The sequence below is a fragment of the Pseudorasbora parva genome, chromosome 21, assembly GCF_024679245.1.
Source record: "Pseudorasbora parva isolate DD20220531a chromosome 21, ASM2467924v1, whole genome shotgun sequence".
NCBI classification, from domain to species: domain Eukaryota; kingdom Metazoa; phylum Chordata; class Actinopteri; order Cypriniformes; family Gobionidae; genus Pseudorasbora; species Pseudorasbora parva.
Window position 1 is genome coordinate 23,025,859 of NC_090192.1, and position 17,717 is coordinate 23,043,575.

Genomic DNA, 17,717 nt, shown 5'->3' on the forward strand with positions numbered 1-17,717 from the left:
AACAACTTTGTAGAATGGAAACGGGAAACGCTAGAGGGCAGCACTGTGTTTATCAAATGTTTTCAACCATCGACAGATTTTTCCGAAGAAGAGAGAAACGTTTAGCCCTCGAATAATAGTTTTCCCTTCCTTTTTATTATCTTATTTACATCGACAGTATTTTTTAGCACACAGTGGTATTTCCCGGTAAAGATGAATGAGGATATTTTGACCACTCTAAAAATACTGATCATTGGAGAAAGCGGAGTGGGCAAATCCAGGTATGAGATTTAAGAGACTTAAAGTTTACAGATGCCAGCTGGTAGAACAACATCAACAATAACTTACACACCTCACGAGCTGCTTTTTAAAACAGCCCCACCGGCACTGCATGTTTGTAAATACTAAAATAATGTATATATTCTAAAATAATGTATAAGTCCCCATTACACATATAGCATCTAGATGCAGATGTGGGGCAGCGTCGGTTAGACAAGTAAAGTATCTTTTATAATGCTGCTTATACTAAACTGCCAACCACATTTTCTTTCCCCTCATCTCTCTCAGTCTTCTTTTGAGATTTACAGATGATACATTTGATCCAGAAATTGGTGCAACCATCGGTAAGTGTGAAAACTCATATATGACTAAGGTTATGATAAGAGGCCCAGCAAACATACAAACAGATATTTAAACACAACATTAATATTCTCGTCCTTTGTAAAAACAAAAAAACAAAACAAAAAACAGACAGTCACATTGTGTTTTGAATTTTTGGTATTTGACATAAGAAATAGGCTTCATATTGATTGCTGTCCTTTCATTGCCATCTAGTTATATGGGTTATGAATTGGGGAAATTGGGAGTTTCTTGGTTTTTAATTTAGTTTAGTTGTGTGTCTAAATAATGTAATGAAAACAAATTTCCCAATCATAGCACACAGTGAAGTCTGTATCTGTCACATGCACTGCTCTAAGGCTGATCTTACTTGAATAACAGCTTTGCTGGCATTGTTGAAAATCTCGACATTTTTAAATATTTAGATATCCATGTCATATCCTGTTTTACATGTACACTTTTCACTAGTGTCTTTACAATGAATATTAATGTATAATCTACTGGTTCTTACCTTATTTTGTCGAAATTCATAGGGTGTAAAAGCCGTGGCCATCACTTTGACACATTTAGGTTGACGTGTGTTTGTGGCGTGACTACGTTTTCCTTTCAAAGCACCCCAATCCAAACCAAACAAGTCCAGATCTCCTTCTTTGGCTTCTTGTGGTAAATCTGTCAGTGCTGTGCTGAAATTCAGGAGTATTTCATGCCTCCAGATCTTTCATTCACAGAGTGCTGAGAGATTTATTCCCCTGTCAACTTTACACATACTTTCATTTTTCTTTTATGAATGTAAATCTCTTATGTTTGTAAGTGATGTGGCTTTGTTGAATGATGAGACAGGTGGTTGAGTCGTCCTATTTTCATTTTTATCTGTATGCAATAAACCCACAATTCCACATTCAGCTGTAAATTCTAGTCTTTCTAAGTCTAGTCTCTCTGGGCTTGTTGCCTGACAAATATCTGGGTCCATCAAAAATTAAATCCACTTATGGTTTTACCATAATCCTCATAAAACATCTAGATTGTATTTCCATATATATATATATATATATATAATTTTTTTTTTTTTTGAATTTCCTTTTAATATGTTTTACCTCTCCAAATGTGCTTGTGTCTGTTACACACACACACACACACACACACACACACACACACACACACACACACACACACACACACACACACACACACACACACACACACACACACAGACACACATAAAATAGAATATATTCATATAAATTATATATAGTTAATTGTATGTTCAGTGCGTACTAAACTCATCATTTATTTTCCATTAAGGTGTTGATTTTAAGGTGAAAACCCTTGCTGTGGATGGAAACAGAGCAAAACTAGCAATCTGGGTGAGGACATTACTGTATGGGAAATATGCAATAGGTCTTTATAATGCTTGTATTAACTGTTGGTTGTGTTTCACTAACATACCACAAGATGGCAGTGTTGTTCCTTTTATTTCCTAAAGGAAGCTTTTTTTTTTTATACATTTCACTTGAAGGCTGATTTTGTTTTATGTTTACAGGACACAGCCGGTCAGGAACGTTTTCGAACTTTAACACCCAGTTACTACAGAGGAGCTCAGGGTGTCATTCTGGGTAAGCAAGCACAAACCAAAGAGTTTATTCACTACTTTACTATTTAAAAAAACAACATGAAAAAAATTATACTGTTTTAGATTGTACCAAAGTGTTTATATAACCAGCAAAATTATAGTCTGGTAAACTGGAATGGTGTCAAACCTTGTCATTTATATTTCTCTGATTTAAGCATAAATGGTCTATTTAATGTTGTTGTCATATTGTATCTTTTTAGTGTATGATGTCACTAGGCGAGAGACTTTTGCTAAGCTGGATAATTGGTTGAATGAGTTGGACACATACTGTACAAAAAACGACCTTGTCAAGATGCTTGTGGGAAACAAAATTGATAAAGTAAGTTACACTTTATACAATTTTTTTAAATTATTTTTTTTTACTGCAGGGACAGCCTTACCACTTATCATATATGGATAAGGCATAACATTGTGACCACTGACAGTTGACGTGAATAACCCTGATTATCTCTTCATCACGGCACCTGTTAGTGGGTGGAACATATTAGGCAGCAAGTAATTTTTTTCCCCTCAAAGTTAATGTGTTAGAAGCAGGGAAAATGGGCACGTGTAAGGATTTAAACGAGTTTGACAAGGGCCAAATTGTAATAGCTAGAATCATCTCCAAGACTGCAACTCTTGTGGAGTGTTCCTGGTCTGCAGTTGTCAGTATCTTTCAAAAGTGGTCCAAGAAGGAACAATGGTGAACCGGTGACAGGGTCATGGGTGGCCAAAGCTCATTGATGCACGTGGGAAGCGAAGGCTGGCACGGGTTGTCCAATCAAACATACAATCTACTGTAGACCAAATTGTTCATGAAGTTAATGCTGGTTCTGATAGAAAGGTGTCAGAATACACAGTGCATCACAGTTTGTTGCCTAGGGGCTGCATAGCCACAGACCAGTCAGGGTGCTCATGCTGACCCCTGTCCACAACCGAATGCTCCAACAGTGGGCACATGATCATCAGAACTGGACCACGGAGCAAATTAAGAAATTGGCCTGGTCTGATGAATCTCATTTTCTTTTACATCACATGGAAGGCCAGGTGTGTGTGCATTGCTTACCTGGGGAACACATGGAACCAGGATGCACTATGGGAAAAAGGCAGCCCGGTGGAGGCAGTGTAATGCTTCGAGCAATGTTCTGCTGGAAACCTTGGGTCCTGCCATCGATGTGGATGTTACTCTGACACATACCACCTACCGAAGCATTGTTACAGAGCATATACACCCTTTCATGGAAACAGTATTTCCTAGTGGCTGTGGCCTCTTTCAGCAGGATAATGTGCCCTGCCACAAAAAAACAAATTGTTCAGCAATGGTTTGAGGAGCACAAAAATGAGTTTGTAGTGTTGACTTGGCCTCCAAATTCCCCAGATCTCTATCCAATTGAGCATCAGGGAGATGTGCTGAACAAACAAGTCCAATAAAGGGAGGCCTCACCTTGCAACTTACAGGATCTGATGCTAAAATCTTGGTGTCAGATACCACTGCACACCTTCTGGTGTCTAGTCGAGTCTATGCCTTGACGGGTCAGGGCTGTTTTGGTAGCAAAGGGGTGACCAACCCGATATTAGTCATAATGTTATGCCTGATGATTGGTGTATATCTTTCCTTTGGTCTTTAAAACACCTGCCTGCACCCAGTTCCTAAAGCCTGGTCTGCTCTATACATGTATCTACAGAAAAATAGTAGTTGTTCTGGAATCGTAATTAATGGACATGGAAAAACCTTCCTGTATTTGTGACTAATGGAAAACAATGATTGATTTTTCTCTCTTTGTGTAGGAAGACCGTGAGCTAGAGCGAGACGAGGGTCTGAAGTTCGCTAGAAAACATTCCATGCTTTTCATTGGTGAGTTGTCTCTAGGATGTTCCCTTCATACTGTGATAAATTACTCATGAACCCTCATCATTTACTAAAACATTAGCTTTAAATAGGAATACATTGGCCTTTTACTTTGGTTTCAGTTCCCATATTTCATTTCAAGGTTCATCACTTTCACACATGGAAAAATCTGACTTTTGACATAAGCTAGTTTATTCAATGGCCGTAATACACACAGGTTACTATTTTTAAACACTTTGGCCCAAAACAAAGATTATGTTATTTAATTGAAAGATGGATTATTTGTATAGTTGAGCATTCATTTATTATGACAGTAAATTCAAGTCAGACTTTTCAATGGTTCTGATTTATTTCTCATTTGAGCTTGTGTAATCGTAACAGTCCTGTATATGTATTTGTGGGTGACGTCCTGCATTCTTCTGTGCTGTGGGTTTGGTCTGTAAGTCATGTGACACGCCTCATGAGTAGGTATGTAAGCAGCAATCTGTCTGAATTAGCCGTGAAGCCCTCACACCAAATGAAATCTGCAGATGGACAATATGGCTGGAGCCCATGTGCTGCCTGGAGGCCAGTGCTTTCTTTTTTCTTTCAAATTTAATGTTTCCCTTCTACTTTCTACTGACTTTTAATATTAAAAACCAAGTGTTTCTTGTACACCATTACAAAAGTAAGTCAGTAAGGTTTAATTTTAAAGAAATTAACACTTTTACTCAGCAAGGATACATTAAACTGATCAAAAGTGACAGTAAAGATTTTTACATTGTTCCAAAAGAACAATACTGAAAGAAATATACCTTCTTAAATATGTAAATTTATATATTAGATTGATTTTAGAATTTAAAAAAGTCTTCATCTTTGCCATCAAAGGAATAAATTACATTTTAATATATTCAAATAGAAAACAGTTATTTAGCATTTTTATTTACCAGTAGTACTCTTTTTACTGCATTTTTTACTGCATTTTTTTAGCCTTGGTGAGCATGTCTTCCTTCAAAAACACACAAAAAAATTATTACATTTTTTGAAAATAAAAAGATTTATAAATCAAACATGAATAAATAAGCTTAGCATTGATGTGTGTGTTTGTTGGGATAGGACAATATTTGGCCAAGATACAACTATTTGAAAATCTGGAATCTGAGGTTGCAAAAAATCTAAATATTGATAAAATCGCCTTTAATGTTGTCCAAATGAAGAATTTACCAAGGCAAATTAATAATGATATAACATTTACAGTAGGAAATTAACAAGATATCTTTATGGAACATGATCTTTACTTTATATGCCATTGTTTTTTGGCAAAAGAAACAAACAATTGATAATTTTGACCCCTACAATGTATTGTTGGCTATTACCACAAATATATATCCGTGTAACTTACAACTGGTCTTGTGGTCCAGGGTCACATGTGTGTGTACTGTGTGTAATTATTATGTATATTTGAAGACACACATACATGTGTATATTTAAGAAGTATTTGTGTATATATATATATATATATATATATATATATATATATATATATATATATATATATATATATATATATATATATATATATATGCTAATATGTCAGTAGTTTATACTGACATACAGTTTTTTGAGTGAATCATAAATTTATTTTTATTGACTTTTTTGGACGTTTTCGTGGCCCTATCAACCGATAGGCATTTATCATGATGTACTTTTCCTGTGGCTCCCTAGTGCAAAGGTCATAGATTTCTCCAGATGACAATAGTGTGTGTAGTGTTTGTACACTTGTTTCTCTCTCTCTCCCTCATGCAGAGGCCAGCGCTAAGACGAGGGATGGTGTTCAATGTGCATTTGAGGAGCTGGTGGAGAAAATCCTGCAGACTCCTGGCTTGTGGGAGAGCGTGCACAAGACAAGAGGAGTTTGTCTGTCTGAACTCTCTGAAACTAGTCAAGGAGGCTGTGGGGCATATTGCTCACTTCTCTAACCCGCCAACTGGTCATTAAACAGTGCAGGTTAGATTAGTTAACACACATGCATACAGGATACATACACCTATTTGGTCTATGTGCCTATCCAAGTACACAAGCAAAGATGTCGTAGAGAAAAGAAAAGTTGTATCACAAGCGTAAAGCATTGATCATTTAACAGAGCTGACACATGAGGATGCTGGCTGGAAAGCTTGATAAGCCTTAGATGTACCTTTGTCTTTGCCCGTTTTTTTATGGATGAAATTAATTTAAAGAACTCTATTGACGGCATGCTCATCGTTTGTATTCAGGAGGGGGATAAAAAAGCTTGATTACTTCATTATACCTCAGATCAGTTTGCTTTTCAGTTTGTATATTTCTCGTAATGTTTTACTTTGTTTTGCCCCAGTGCCTGTGTTTCTTATTTAGAGAGAGGTAAACACTCATCAGTCTAACTCGACCTTTCAAACTGCTGGAATGAGACCTCAGTAGAACACAGATTTCCATCAACTTGCCCTCGCTTGATGTCTGCAATGTGCGGAACACCATTCTGTCTTTATCTGTCCATCTTTGGATCCCACTTTTTCCTACTGTCAGTCACTTGTTAACTCTCTTTCCTCTCTCTTGCTACATGTATCTGTCTTCAATTCAGCTCTATCAGTTATGTCTCTCTTTCTCCGCATCCCTCAATCTCCACAGAATAATAGAGTTACCAAGGTTTTGGATCTGTGTTTTACTACTTTTATTGACTTGGACCGTCCACTTATAAACATGTTTTTGAAAGGTTTATAAATTAAACAGATTGAATCTCTATTGCATGTATAAAAAGAGGCTACAAAATAACTGCAATAGAGAGGAATCAATGGAAAAGGTTAATTTCTTTCTGTTCGCCTGCAGACTCATGGACAGTGTAACACGTACTGCCTTGACATGGCTGTCCATCTCAGAGAAAGGAAAAAAGGTTTTAAAATCCTTCGAGTGAGTCATTAGGGTGTGACTATAGATGGCTGGATTTCTCACACAGCAGTGGAACAAAAGAACACATTTAGAAATAATAAATGTTCTCCCAAAAAAAAGTATGAGACTTAATAGCGATGCCAAATGAATATTTCCATTCTCCTGGTTTAATCTGGACTATGGACTATTCGATCTGGACTATTTAGTCTGTTCTGTTTGTTTTAGAGAAACATCCAGGGGGTCCCAGATGTCTAGTCTTGTATTTATTGCTAAAAGACTGGGTGTTAAAGTCCTCAGTTTTTAAAAGTGTGTGGCACATGTGGAAGGAAACACTGGGTTTGTATGTACACCCACAGAGAAATCTTAATTTTGAGCGTTTATGCATTCCGTTTCACTTTTTTTGTTGTTGTTGTTGAAAATGCACATTATTAGAAGATAATACAAGTATTGTATAGTTTCCAGTTGCATGCAGTGATGTATTTTATGTGTTTTAAAGCAGTTATATGTAATAGTGTATTTTAACCTTTGACTACATATCAAAATCATCCCATATCGTTAATCACCATTGAATTGAAGAGTCTTTTGGATTCTTTAAATAATCACTTTTCTCTGTTTTATAGATATTCAAATGTATGTTATTGCTATTTAACAAACCATCCAAATAACAATACATATTATACAGAAGAATGCATTTTCACAATATTGCATACTGTTATTGCACATTGATTCTGTATGTAAATATTTACAAATAATGCTCATAAATACATCGCAATGTTGATGTTTGACTCTCCTCACTAAAATGACGAACTTGAAATGACAATATTTTGTCTTTGAATAATCTCTCTCTCTCTCTCTGTCTCTCTCTCTGTCTCTCTGTCTCTCTCTCTCTCTCTCTCTCTGTCTCTCTCTCTCTCTCTGTCTCTCTCTCTCTCTCTCTCTCTCTCTCTCTCTCTCTCTCTCTCTCTCTCTCTCTCTCTCTCTCTCTCTCTCTCTCTCTCTTTCTTTCTTTCCTTCCCTTTCTCTCATACTTTTTCCAGCAGTGAGATCTTGTTAAATATGACCCACCACAGGAATGTATCTCCAGGCCTCTGTGATTTCACCGTTTCCCGTTACATTTCTGCGTGAACACTGTAGTGACTGAAGTGTTTGCTTATTCACATGTTCAGACGGCATCTTCATATGGTTTCCAATGTGATGAAGCCAAATTATTGTATTTGGACAGAGAGGCAGGTACGGTAACCATAGTGATTTACAGGTTTTTTATCGTGGATGTCTTCAGAGCCGTTTGACCAAGAGGTGCGTAATTCCTAGTTGACAAATGAAGGCATAGCGGAAAGATTTTCTTGGATTAAATACACATTTTGAAGAAAGAATGTGTCCATCATACATTAATGGCGCTTTGTGGTGTCCATACTGTATTGTCCTTATATGACTGGCTGTCCATACTATAGTCCTGTAATTTAGTATGCTATATTTCCTCCAGAGTCTTCCCTAAATGCTTCCACCTGCTAGTTTCACCTTTCTCTTGGATCAGGAACGGATATTCCATAATTGAATAATACAATAGTGAGGCCTAATTACACTGCTGGTTAGGGTAGTTTAAAAGCCTGGTTTGGACGAGTATCTAGGGATCAGTGTCCAAAATTAAACTTTTGCGGGTGGCCATCCATTTGTGTCTTTTCAGTTAAAGTGTATAAATCGACTTTGGTTTGGATTCTCAGGCTTCTGTGAGTTTTAAACATTGCCTTTCAACAGTGGAGTCGGGCTATATAAGGTTAAAATTATTTTTTTATTTTGCATTATCTGCACTTTTTTTTAAGATAAATCATTGAATAATTTCTCAGAAGAAATACTACACTCTTAATTGTATCTAAATGCATAATACCATAAGTAGATGGGGAGCTGTAGAGCGTTGTGAATAACTGGCAGTCTGAATTTTTATTTTATTTTTTTAAACAAAAATATCCCTTACATTTATTATACTTAAAGTATTTTGTCATCATATTCACATTCAATGTAGTCTGAGTTTAGTCAGTTTACTGTTATTTATTCTCTGTTCTGTCTAGGCTCAAGCAGTTCAATCCCCTACATTATTGACAGTCATGTTCTTTCTAGGTTTTTCTTAATCAAGAAACATTGTTAGTGCATAATATCCAGCATTGTTTTTGTGTTTTTTCTCTCATATAACATACAGTAGTATCATGATGAATATTTTTCGTGAGATTAACACTGTTGGTGTTTGATTCTGTTGAGTTCTGTAGAGTCTAGAAGATCTGTGGGCTCTGTTCTCCAGACACTGTTTGCTCATTACACCAAACTGTGCGCTTATGTCCTTACATTTCTGTCTAGGCCATCAACCCATTTCTCATTAACCATAGTCTTTTATGCTTTCTTCCCCCTCCCCTCTCTCGTGCATGGCTCAGTGCTCAGACGGCCTCTCTGTGGGCTCATCACACTGTCCTATTTGAGGTCATTATGAGACTGCAATGGTGGTTTCAAAAGGTGTCGAGTTCCCCGAATGTCACAGCATTTGGCCTGCTCACACGCCTTTCTCTCGTTATCATTCTGAATGATTTGCCGTGTCGGCCGGGGGAACTGAGCCAAAGCAGTTGTGAGTCGGAGGATGGCTTGCGGAAAGTGCAGGAAGGGTCAGGGTTTAGCGACCATTTCAGAATCTGTATTTCACTCTAGAGGCTCATTTAGTGCAACGTGCTGTGTATAAACCGAAGGAATATTTTTGTTAGAGTTATATGGTAACTGCATCTTAATGTGTGGTGAAATGCAGGGTTCCTTTGTACCACGGATCCTTTAGTTATTGATGGCATACTTGGCCAGTTTTGAAGCCTCAGTTAAGCGTGACATTGGTCTTAAAAGCTATTTGCTTTGCTGCAATCCATTTCCAAATCCAGAATGAGACTATATCTGGATCTGAAACACTATTTATGTTAAGTATTAAGTTGATTAGAAAAGTCTGTGGTAATGTGTGTAATTTTGTGCAATAATCCTCTGCGACTGTCATAATCAATTTCTTCCAAGTGTTTAAAATCCATGAACTTATAGAAAACCACAATTTGTTCTTTCTTGATGATTAGCTTTTCTGATTAGATGGCTATGTACCTTGGAAGTTCATATTGGTAATAGTGCATTTTCTTCATACTCAACCTTCAACTCAATAGCTGTGTGTGGACTTTCATTGATATTATTGCACCTCAAAAAAGTCTCACTTATACAAAATTGTGCTTTTGTTTTGGTTGGATGTAATAACTTTCAGCACCACTATACAACTTTGTAATGACTGTTAACATTACAAATCATTATACTGTGCCACAATCCTAGCCTAGAAATCTAGATGCACCCTAGGCAGTGGTCTTTTGAATCAGCTTTGGCCGCAACTCTGGAAGACTTGGAGTTAAGCTTTTCTTTGAGAAAAAAACAAAGAATGGCACTGAAGTCATTCTTAAGAAGGGAAGATGTGTTCGGAGTTTTGCCGATAGTGAATGTTTAATCTATCAACAAGCTCTGTTTCACCTTTGTTGCTCTTGTTGGTTGTAGCGCTATCCTATCGCGTGTAGAGAGAGTTTGAAAGACAACCGTTTATCCCGCCCCTCGGATTGAGCCCTGAAATGCCTAGCCTAGAAATCTAGACGCACCCTAGCGGCAGCAAATTTAATCTGCCCGCGAGTGTCATCTAGCAACTCTCAACACCCTTCTGAGTTGTATTCCCCTAACTCTTGCCGGGCCAATCACATAGTGTATAGAGTCGGTGGGCGGGGCCATAATGACGACGGCCGAGTTGCGTTTGCGTGCTTCTAGTAAACACAGAAACTGGCGAACCGCGGTCTTTCGAAACCGCTTTGACCGCAACTCTGGAAGACTTGGAGTTAAGCTTTTCTCTGAGAAAAGAACGGCACTGAAGTCATTCTTCAAGTCATTCTTGGCTCTGGGCATTAACTGTAATAACTCTGTGTTGCAAGGACCAATCCAGTTCGTTTTTTTTCTATAGACTAGTCACAAAGATATAACGATCAAGATAAACTTAAAAATTCGCCGGAGTTGTCCTTTAAGAATGACTTCAGTGCCGTTCTGTTCTTTTCTCAGAGAAAAGCTTAACTCCAAGTCCTCCAGAGTCTGATTCAAAAGACAGCCGTTCACCAGTTTCTGTGTTTACTAGAAGCACGCAAGCGCAACTTTGCCGTCATTATGTTAAGCCCCGCCCACCGACTCTATACACGATGTGATTGGCCCGACCAGAGTTTGGCGTTAACAGCTCAGAAGTGTATTGAGAGTTGCTAGACAACACTCGCGGGCAGATTAGATTTGCTGCTGCTAGGGTGCGTGGGTCTTGATGTGGATCTGGCTTGTCAGGCTACCCCAACCCTGCAAAAACAGGCAAAATTTTAACTTTTAGTACTACACCTTGTCATTGGGGCAGTACCCTTAAGAGAAATTCAGTCAAAAAAATGCGGCACTGTTTACACTGTAAATTAAATACATGTATACATATATATAATTAGAAACCCATCTATAGAGGGGTCAGAAAGCTCTTGGATTCCTTCAAAAATATCTTATTTTGTGTTCCGAAGATGAACGAAGGTCTTATGGGGTTGGAACTACATGATGGTGAGGAATTAATGACAGAATTTTCATTTTTGGGCGGACTAACCCTTTAAGGCGGTAGTTCTTTTCTGGGGAAGCCTCCAACACAATCTCACAGTGTTTCCTATCCTATGTTTTATTTTATTTTTTTGGTGGCTAATTCATATAAATTCATATGATCTCATTTGTGCATTTCTGTACAGATGTAATTATTGTGAAGAACATACTAATCAGAATCTTGAATATTCTGTATTAACAAAATTAATTGTAGTTAATTTTCTGAATATCAATTCTCCCAGTTTCTGTTAAAATATCATAACTACAATAGAGGACATATCTTAGCTATGGAGGGTCACCGTGGACAATATCAGGTCAAAAAGGCTGAAAACTACTTCCTTAACATTCATTTAAAATACTAATATGAACACTTATTGCACATTTGTGGCTGCTGCTGACCAAGCAGCTGCTAGCTACAACTAAGCCAGTTATTATTATGCTAAATTTCATTAACACACAGTTGAAATATATGATGATATAAATGAACAAGAACATTCAGAGAGCTATTTTAAACTGGTAAGTACTGCATGAAGAAGCTCACTTTCTGGTCCCAGAATTCAATCTTTAAAACAAACTTTTGAATTCCAATTTTCTGCACTGGACAGATGACGATCCTGGCTGTAAAACCTGTTGCACACAATTTAGACTTGGCTGAGCTGTCCACGCTCTCAGATCTGTCTGGTTTCCAATCTCTATATTTGACAGAGCTCTGACATCCAGAAACCCAATCCTGCTTTCTTCTCTTTCCTTGCCTTTTGTTTTCCAGACAAATGGGCAGCAGTGCTTTCCTCATCAATAAAAACGAAATTAATAACGCTGTCTAAATTCCATAATGCAAATGTCTGCCGCATGAATTCTGACGTGACCATGACCATCCGTCTTCTGCCGCTCGCGTATTGATTTAGTGGTGATGGAAAATATAAGACCCTATGTTAAAAGAAAAAAAGGTCCTTTGCTCTCAAAGTCAGTTTTTAGCACAAAGCTAAGTGGGCACATGGGAGGCCAGAGTATGAATTAGTGGCTTCATTCATCTTTAGCAGATCTGCGGTTTTCAGTGTGCTCCCATATGACATCCCTTTGGCCTAGGTCCGCTCAGTGGGATTCCTGTAGCATTCTGTCATTCACTCCACACGTACATGCACACATAAAGACTACCAGATTGACTACTACAGTATAGAGCGCTGTAGCCACAGGCTTCTATAATAAACTAATCACATTGTATCAACACACGGAAGGGTGTAAGCTTTCCACAAGCAGAAGAGGCAATGCCATGGAAAAACCGCATGTTTCACTGAGACAGTCCCTTTTCTGTGTTCCTGCGGAATGAAAGGAAAGAGGATGAAAACATTCTGGTGGTCCTACGGGTCATGTGATTGGCACACGCAGTAACAGACTCTCTATTTTGTGTAAATAATCTTGCCATGTGAAATAATTGTATTATTTATTTCTCTTTGACTGTTTGATCTGGTGCTCTTGGCCACGTTGGCCAGTTAAAGGCACAAAATGTTGGACTGTTATATGGAACCCATCATATTGTGTAATACTGGTGGGCTTAAAATTTGCAGTAAATCACTACTATGTTTTTACTTGTCTGTCCCAAGTTGTAGATAACCTGTCTGTCTTTACATACCGCCCTTTACAGGCCAGTCTGATTTAACTGCATCAGATTTAAACACTTTCACTTTAGTGCACTTGTTAAGGCGCAAACTATGATTTGTTGGCTCATTTAAATTTTTTATTTAATTTTTTCGGTACAAAAAATACAACTAATGATTAATGTTTTTCTGGCTGGTTGTGAGTGCCAGTAATTCTTTCTTACACTTTGGCTTTAAAAATGCAAAAGCAGCCCTTCTTTGAGGTGTTTTTGACTACACTGCTGGAGGTCTCAAGTCTGATTTCACCTTTGGCAAAGTTCAGAGCTAAAATGTTTACATTTGGCCAATCAAGCTCCAGACAGTAGCGCCTACACTAGAGTGAGGTCATGCGTGCTCTGAGCTCACCCTGCCACCGCCAGCAGCAATATTATAAGGCTATGGCGCATAACAGACCAGGTGGGCCATCATATTCCTCCTTCAAACTCTGTACTTAAAAGCCCTTTCTACACCTGATATTAAAATTCCAAGTGTCTCCTGATGTGAGCAGAACGTCTCTAACTACATCGTTATACAGTATTTGTGTAGCCTACAAAGTCAAATACAAATCACAAAAGTCAGTGCACGATTGGTCTCAAATGTACTCAATTTTAGCCATATATTTACTTAAGAATTTTTTAAGTTTAGACTGTTTAGATCGATGCGTGATTGACAGGTGAGTAGGCGGTCCAGTTATATGAATCGCATTAGGACTAGACTTTAGACACTAGATGTGACCACGTTTCACAAATAGGTTTGTGCAATTTTTACACCTGCATTAAGCACTATCCACTTGTGATTTGATCACACAAGATGGATGTTGATACCAGGTGTAAACTGGGTCAAAGAGGCAGTGGTTGTCCAAACCATTATTTGAAGAAACCATATAGGCCACCTATTGTGTTTGTCCCCCTTTTACTGCCAAAACAGCCTTAAAATGTTGAGGCATGATGGACTCCACAAGACCCCTGAGGGTGTGCTATGGTATCTGGCACCAAGATGTTAGCAGCAGATCCTGTAAGTCCTGTAAGTTGTGAGGTGGAGCAACCTTAGTTTAGACTTGTTTGTTCAGCACATCCCACAGATGCTCGTTTGGATTGAGATCTGGGGAATTTGGAGGCCAAGTCAACACCTCAAACTCATTGTGCTCCTCAAACAATACTTGAAACATTTTGCTTTGTGGGATGGAGTATTATCATGCTGAAAGAGGCAACAGCCACCAGGGAATACAATTTCCATGAAAGGGTGAACATGCTCTGGTAGGTGGTATGTGTCAAGGTAAAGTCCACATGCATGGCAGGACCCAAAGCATCTCACTGCCTAAGCTGGGTTGCCTTCTTCCCATAGTGCATCCTGGTGTCATGTGTTCTTCAGGTAAGCGACACACGCACCCGGCGATCCACATGATGTAAAAGAAAATATGATTCATCAGACCAGGCCACCTTCTTCCATTGCTCCGTGGTCCAGTTCTGATGATCATGTGCCCACTGTTGGAGCTTTCGGTTGTGGACAGGGATCAGCATGAGCACCCTGACTGGCTGCAGCTCCATAGGCAACAAACTGCGATGCGCTGTGTATTCTGACACCTTTCTATCAGAACCAGCATTAACTGCTTGAGCATTTTGAGCTACAGTAGCTAGTCTGTTTGATCAGACCACACAGACCAGCCTTTGCTCCCCAGGTGCATCATTGAGCCTTGGCCGACCGACCATGACCCTGTCAACGGTTCACCATCGTTCCTCGGACCACTTTTGACAGATACTGAACACTGACCACTTTGATATACTGTGAACACCCCACAAGAGTTGCAGATTTGGAGATGCTCTGACTACTGTCGTCTGTTCATCACAACTTGGCCCTTGTCAAACTCACTCAAATCCTTACACTTGCCCATTTTTCCTGCTTCTAACACAAACTTTGAGGACAAAATGTTCACTTGCTGCCTAATATAACCCACCCACTAACAGGTGCCATGATGAAGAGATAATCAGTGTTATTCATGTCACCTGTCAGTGGTCACAATATTATGCCTTATTGATATAGATATACTATATAGGAGGGGAGTGTGTGTTTGTTATGTGTGTTTTTTAGCCATTTAATTTAGATAAATAATTTATTAATAAAATCAATGCATCCCTAGCAATTTTTTTTGTGTGTGAGGATGATAGTGAAATTCGTTGCTTGCCATCTTATTGAACTTTTGTCATTAAAGTTTGATCATGTTTTAAGTTCAAAAAGGCATGTGTTAAGTTATTTATTTTTGCTTGTGCTTATGCTTTAAAATATACGCTTAAATTAAATATCAGCCCAATACTTTAATTAAAAGTCTGAATCTCTCAGATTACAATCTCAAATGTCAAAATGAAAGTCTCTTGTAAAAGCACTCCTAAACGATGGCTAGTGCGTTCCAGAAAGGAAAAACTCACGTTATGCTGTCAGTTTTTATAAGTCCAGTAGTTTGTCTAATCTTCAGGACTGGATTAAGCTGTCTGTTACTGTGGAGACCTCATAGGACCTTTGATGGTTAGCAATTGTTAGCAAAACTGGAAAGTGGAGTGTTTCAGTGAACTATAGTGGACGTCAGAGGATCTAGAGAGACATATATTACCATCATAGAGTGATTCCCAGGCACATCTCTCTGTTTTATTGTCTTTTTATTGCTTTGGATAGACGACAGAGAGCAAGAGCCCTATTTGTAATGTGATGTGCATGTGCACAAAGATTCAATGTTGATTCAATTATGTTGGCCAATCAATCATTTTCCAGGAGCAAAACAATGAAGGAAGCGGAAAAGTTGCAGTCTGGCCCGACTTTCCTTTTTTTCCTCTGGAGAACTAACCTCTTTTGTTTGATGACTAAATGTGTAATTGAAAAAATTGTTTCGCTGTCAGAAGATGATAAGGGATAAGGCCTCTATCAAACTTTAGCTCGTCTTTGGACCCGTTTGGCTTCTGACACCCTGTGTTAAATTTTTTCCTCGCCTAATGAATATTGCACTCTCTTAATGTGTTGTAAAGTGACTCCTGCTCACCACAAGTCTCCCGCCATGGAGTTTAAATCCAAACATCAGGGTTATATCAAAAATACAAACACACAAAGACATGTTTAGAAATGAGTGAGTTAGGGAGCAAATCAGCGTATGAAGGGCCCAGGGCCTGCCTGTGGAAAGTGTCTGTCAGCGTTCAGATTTATGAAGCCGTCATAGCGCTCTTGTATGAGTGCTGCCCCAAAATACCCATTGGCAAAGTGATGCCACATTGCCTGCCAAGTTTACATGTGTAATTGTGGATTCCCTAAGAGAAAATATGTCATGTTAAGGGTAAGTGTGTGTGTGTGTGAGTACAACAATTATTAAACATTTGGTTGTAGGAACGAGGCCATAGGTAATCACAGCCATTTGCTGATATTCAGACCAGCAGCACAATTGCAAATGTATTTCTTTAATACAACAAACAATAAGTTAATATTGATTTACTATACATTTTAAACACAATATCGCCAGTTGATGGATTTTTGTTCCATCCACAAAAAATTATTATAATCGAAGTCAAAGAATGAACAGTCTCAAGCAACAAAGAGTATTGGGTTTTGTTCCTGAAATATTGTTTTTGAATTAATCATTTGAGTGAATAATTCAATGACTCTTGACCAAGCACTAATCAAATTCTCTCTGAGTATATACTTCTTTAGAATAAGTAGTTACTTCATGACTGTTAAAAAGAGTGTTTTAAATAGTATGAATCAATGTAGTCTATATTTTTGGAAGCAAATTTGGATTTAGTTTTAGTCATAGTCTTTTAACTAAAATGTACGGAAGCTTATTGCATTCACTTGAGAAAAAAAACCTACTCTGTTTTTCTGAATTAATGACTTAATTATCTCAGAATTATGAGAGAATTTTTTCTTGAAAAAAAATATTATGTTCTGTTTTTCTGAATTAATGACTTAATTATCTCAGAATTATGAGAGATTTTTTTCTTTAAAAAAAAATCTGTTTTTCTGAATTAATGAGATCCCTCAAAGTCCTGCCAAGAGCTCTATTTTAGCTGGATTGCATGGAAGTAAACATGTCCAGCCTTTTAAATTTAATCTGGATTTATTTTACTTTGGGTTTGAGACATTGTCTTTAAGTAATAAAAATTGTATTGTTTTTAGTGCGTCAACTTTGTGCAGACAGCTCATGACAGCAGAAAAGAACATTCTGATCTGCTTGACATTGCTATTGCACTCCATGGGGATCCAGTATTTTCAACAATTGCCTGATTGTATTTTGTGTCACCACGTAGCCAGCCTAAATGCATTTCAGATGCATCATCTTAACACGATCACATAGTATCAATAGTACGAGTGTGAATTCGTGCTACGCAGTCTTTCGCGTGCATATGATACGCTCTTTATGGCGTGCATATGACATGCTCTTGGGTAGGTGTGGGGTGGGGGGTTCGTACGTATAATACGCCATAAAGTGTGTATCATAAGC

At 38.1% G+C, this 17,717-nt stretch overlaps 1 protein-coding gene across 1 annotated transcript; it reads left to right on the top strand.

Moving 5' to 3' along the window:
• The first annotated feature begins 65 nt into the window (after nucleotides 1-65).
• Nucleotides 66-7,729, top strand: rab18a (RAB18A, member RAS oncogene family). The gene is made up of 7 exons (XM_067429149.1): nucleotides 66-260; nucleotides 547-602; nucleotides 1,900-1,961; nucleotides 2,138-2,210; nucleotides 2,428-2,546; nucleotides 3,995-4,061; nucleotides 5,841-7,729. Exons 1-7 carry the CDS (start codon nucleotides 193-195, stop codon nucleotides 6,011-6,013), a joined length of 618 nt encoding a protein of 205 aa, XP_067285250.1. The 5' UTR covers nucleotides 66-192; the 3' UTR covers nucleotides 6,014-7,729.
• The last annotated feature ends 9,988 nt before the right edge of the window (nucleotides 7,730-17,717 follow it).

What these genes read in the sequence shown, in the direction of transcription:
- rab18a (XM_067429149.1), top strand. Translation starts at nt 193, where the DNA reads ATGAATGAGGATATTTTGACCACTCTAAAAATACTGATCATTGGAGAA. An exon ending in AGAAATTGGTGCAACCATCG is followed by an intron (nt 603 to 1,899) that starts GTAAGTGTGAAA and finishes TTTTCCATTAAG; the next exon opens with GTGTTGATTTTAAGGTGAAA. An exon ending in GAGCAAAACTAGCAATCTGG is followed by an intron (nt 1,962 to 2,137) that starts GTGAGGACATTA and finishes TTATGTTTACAG; the next exon opens with GACACAGCCGGTCAGGAACG.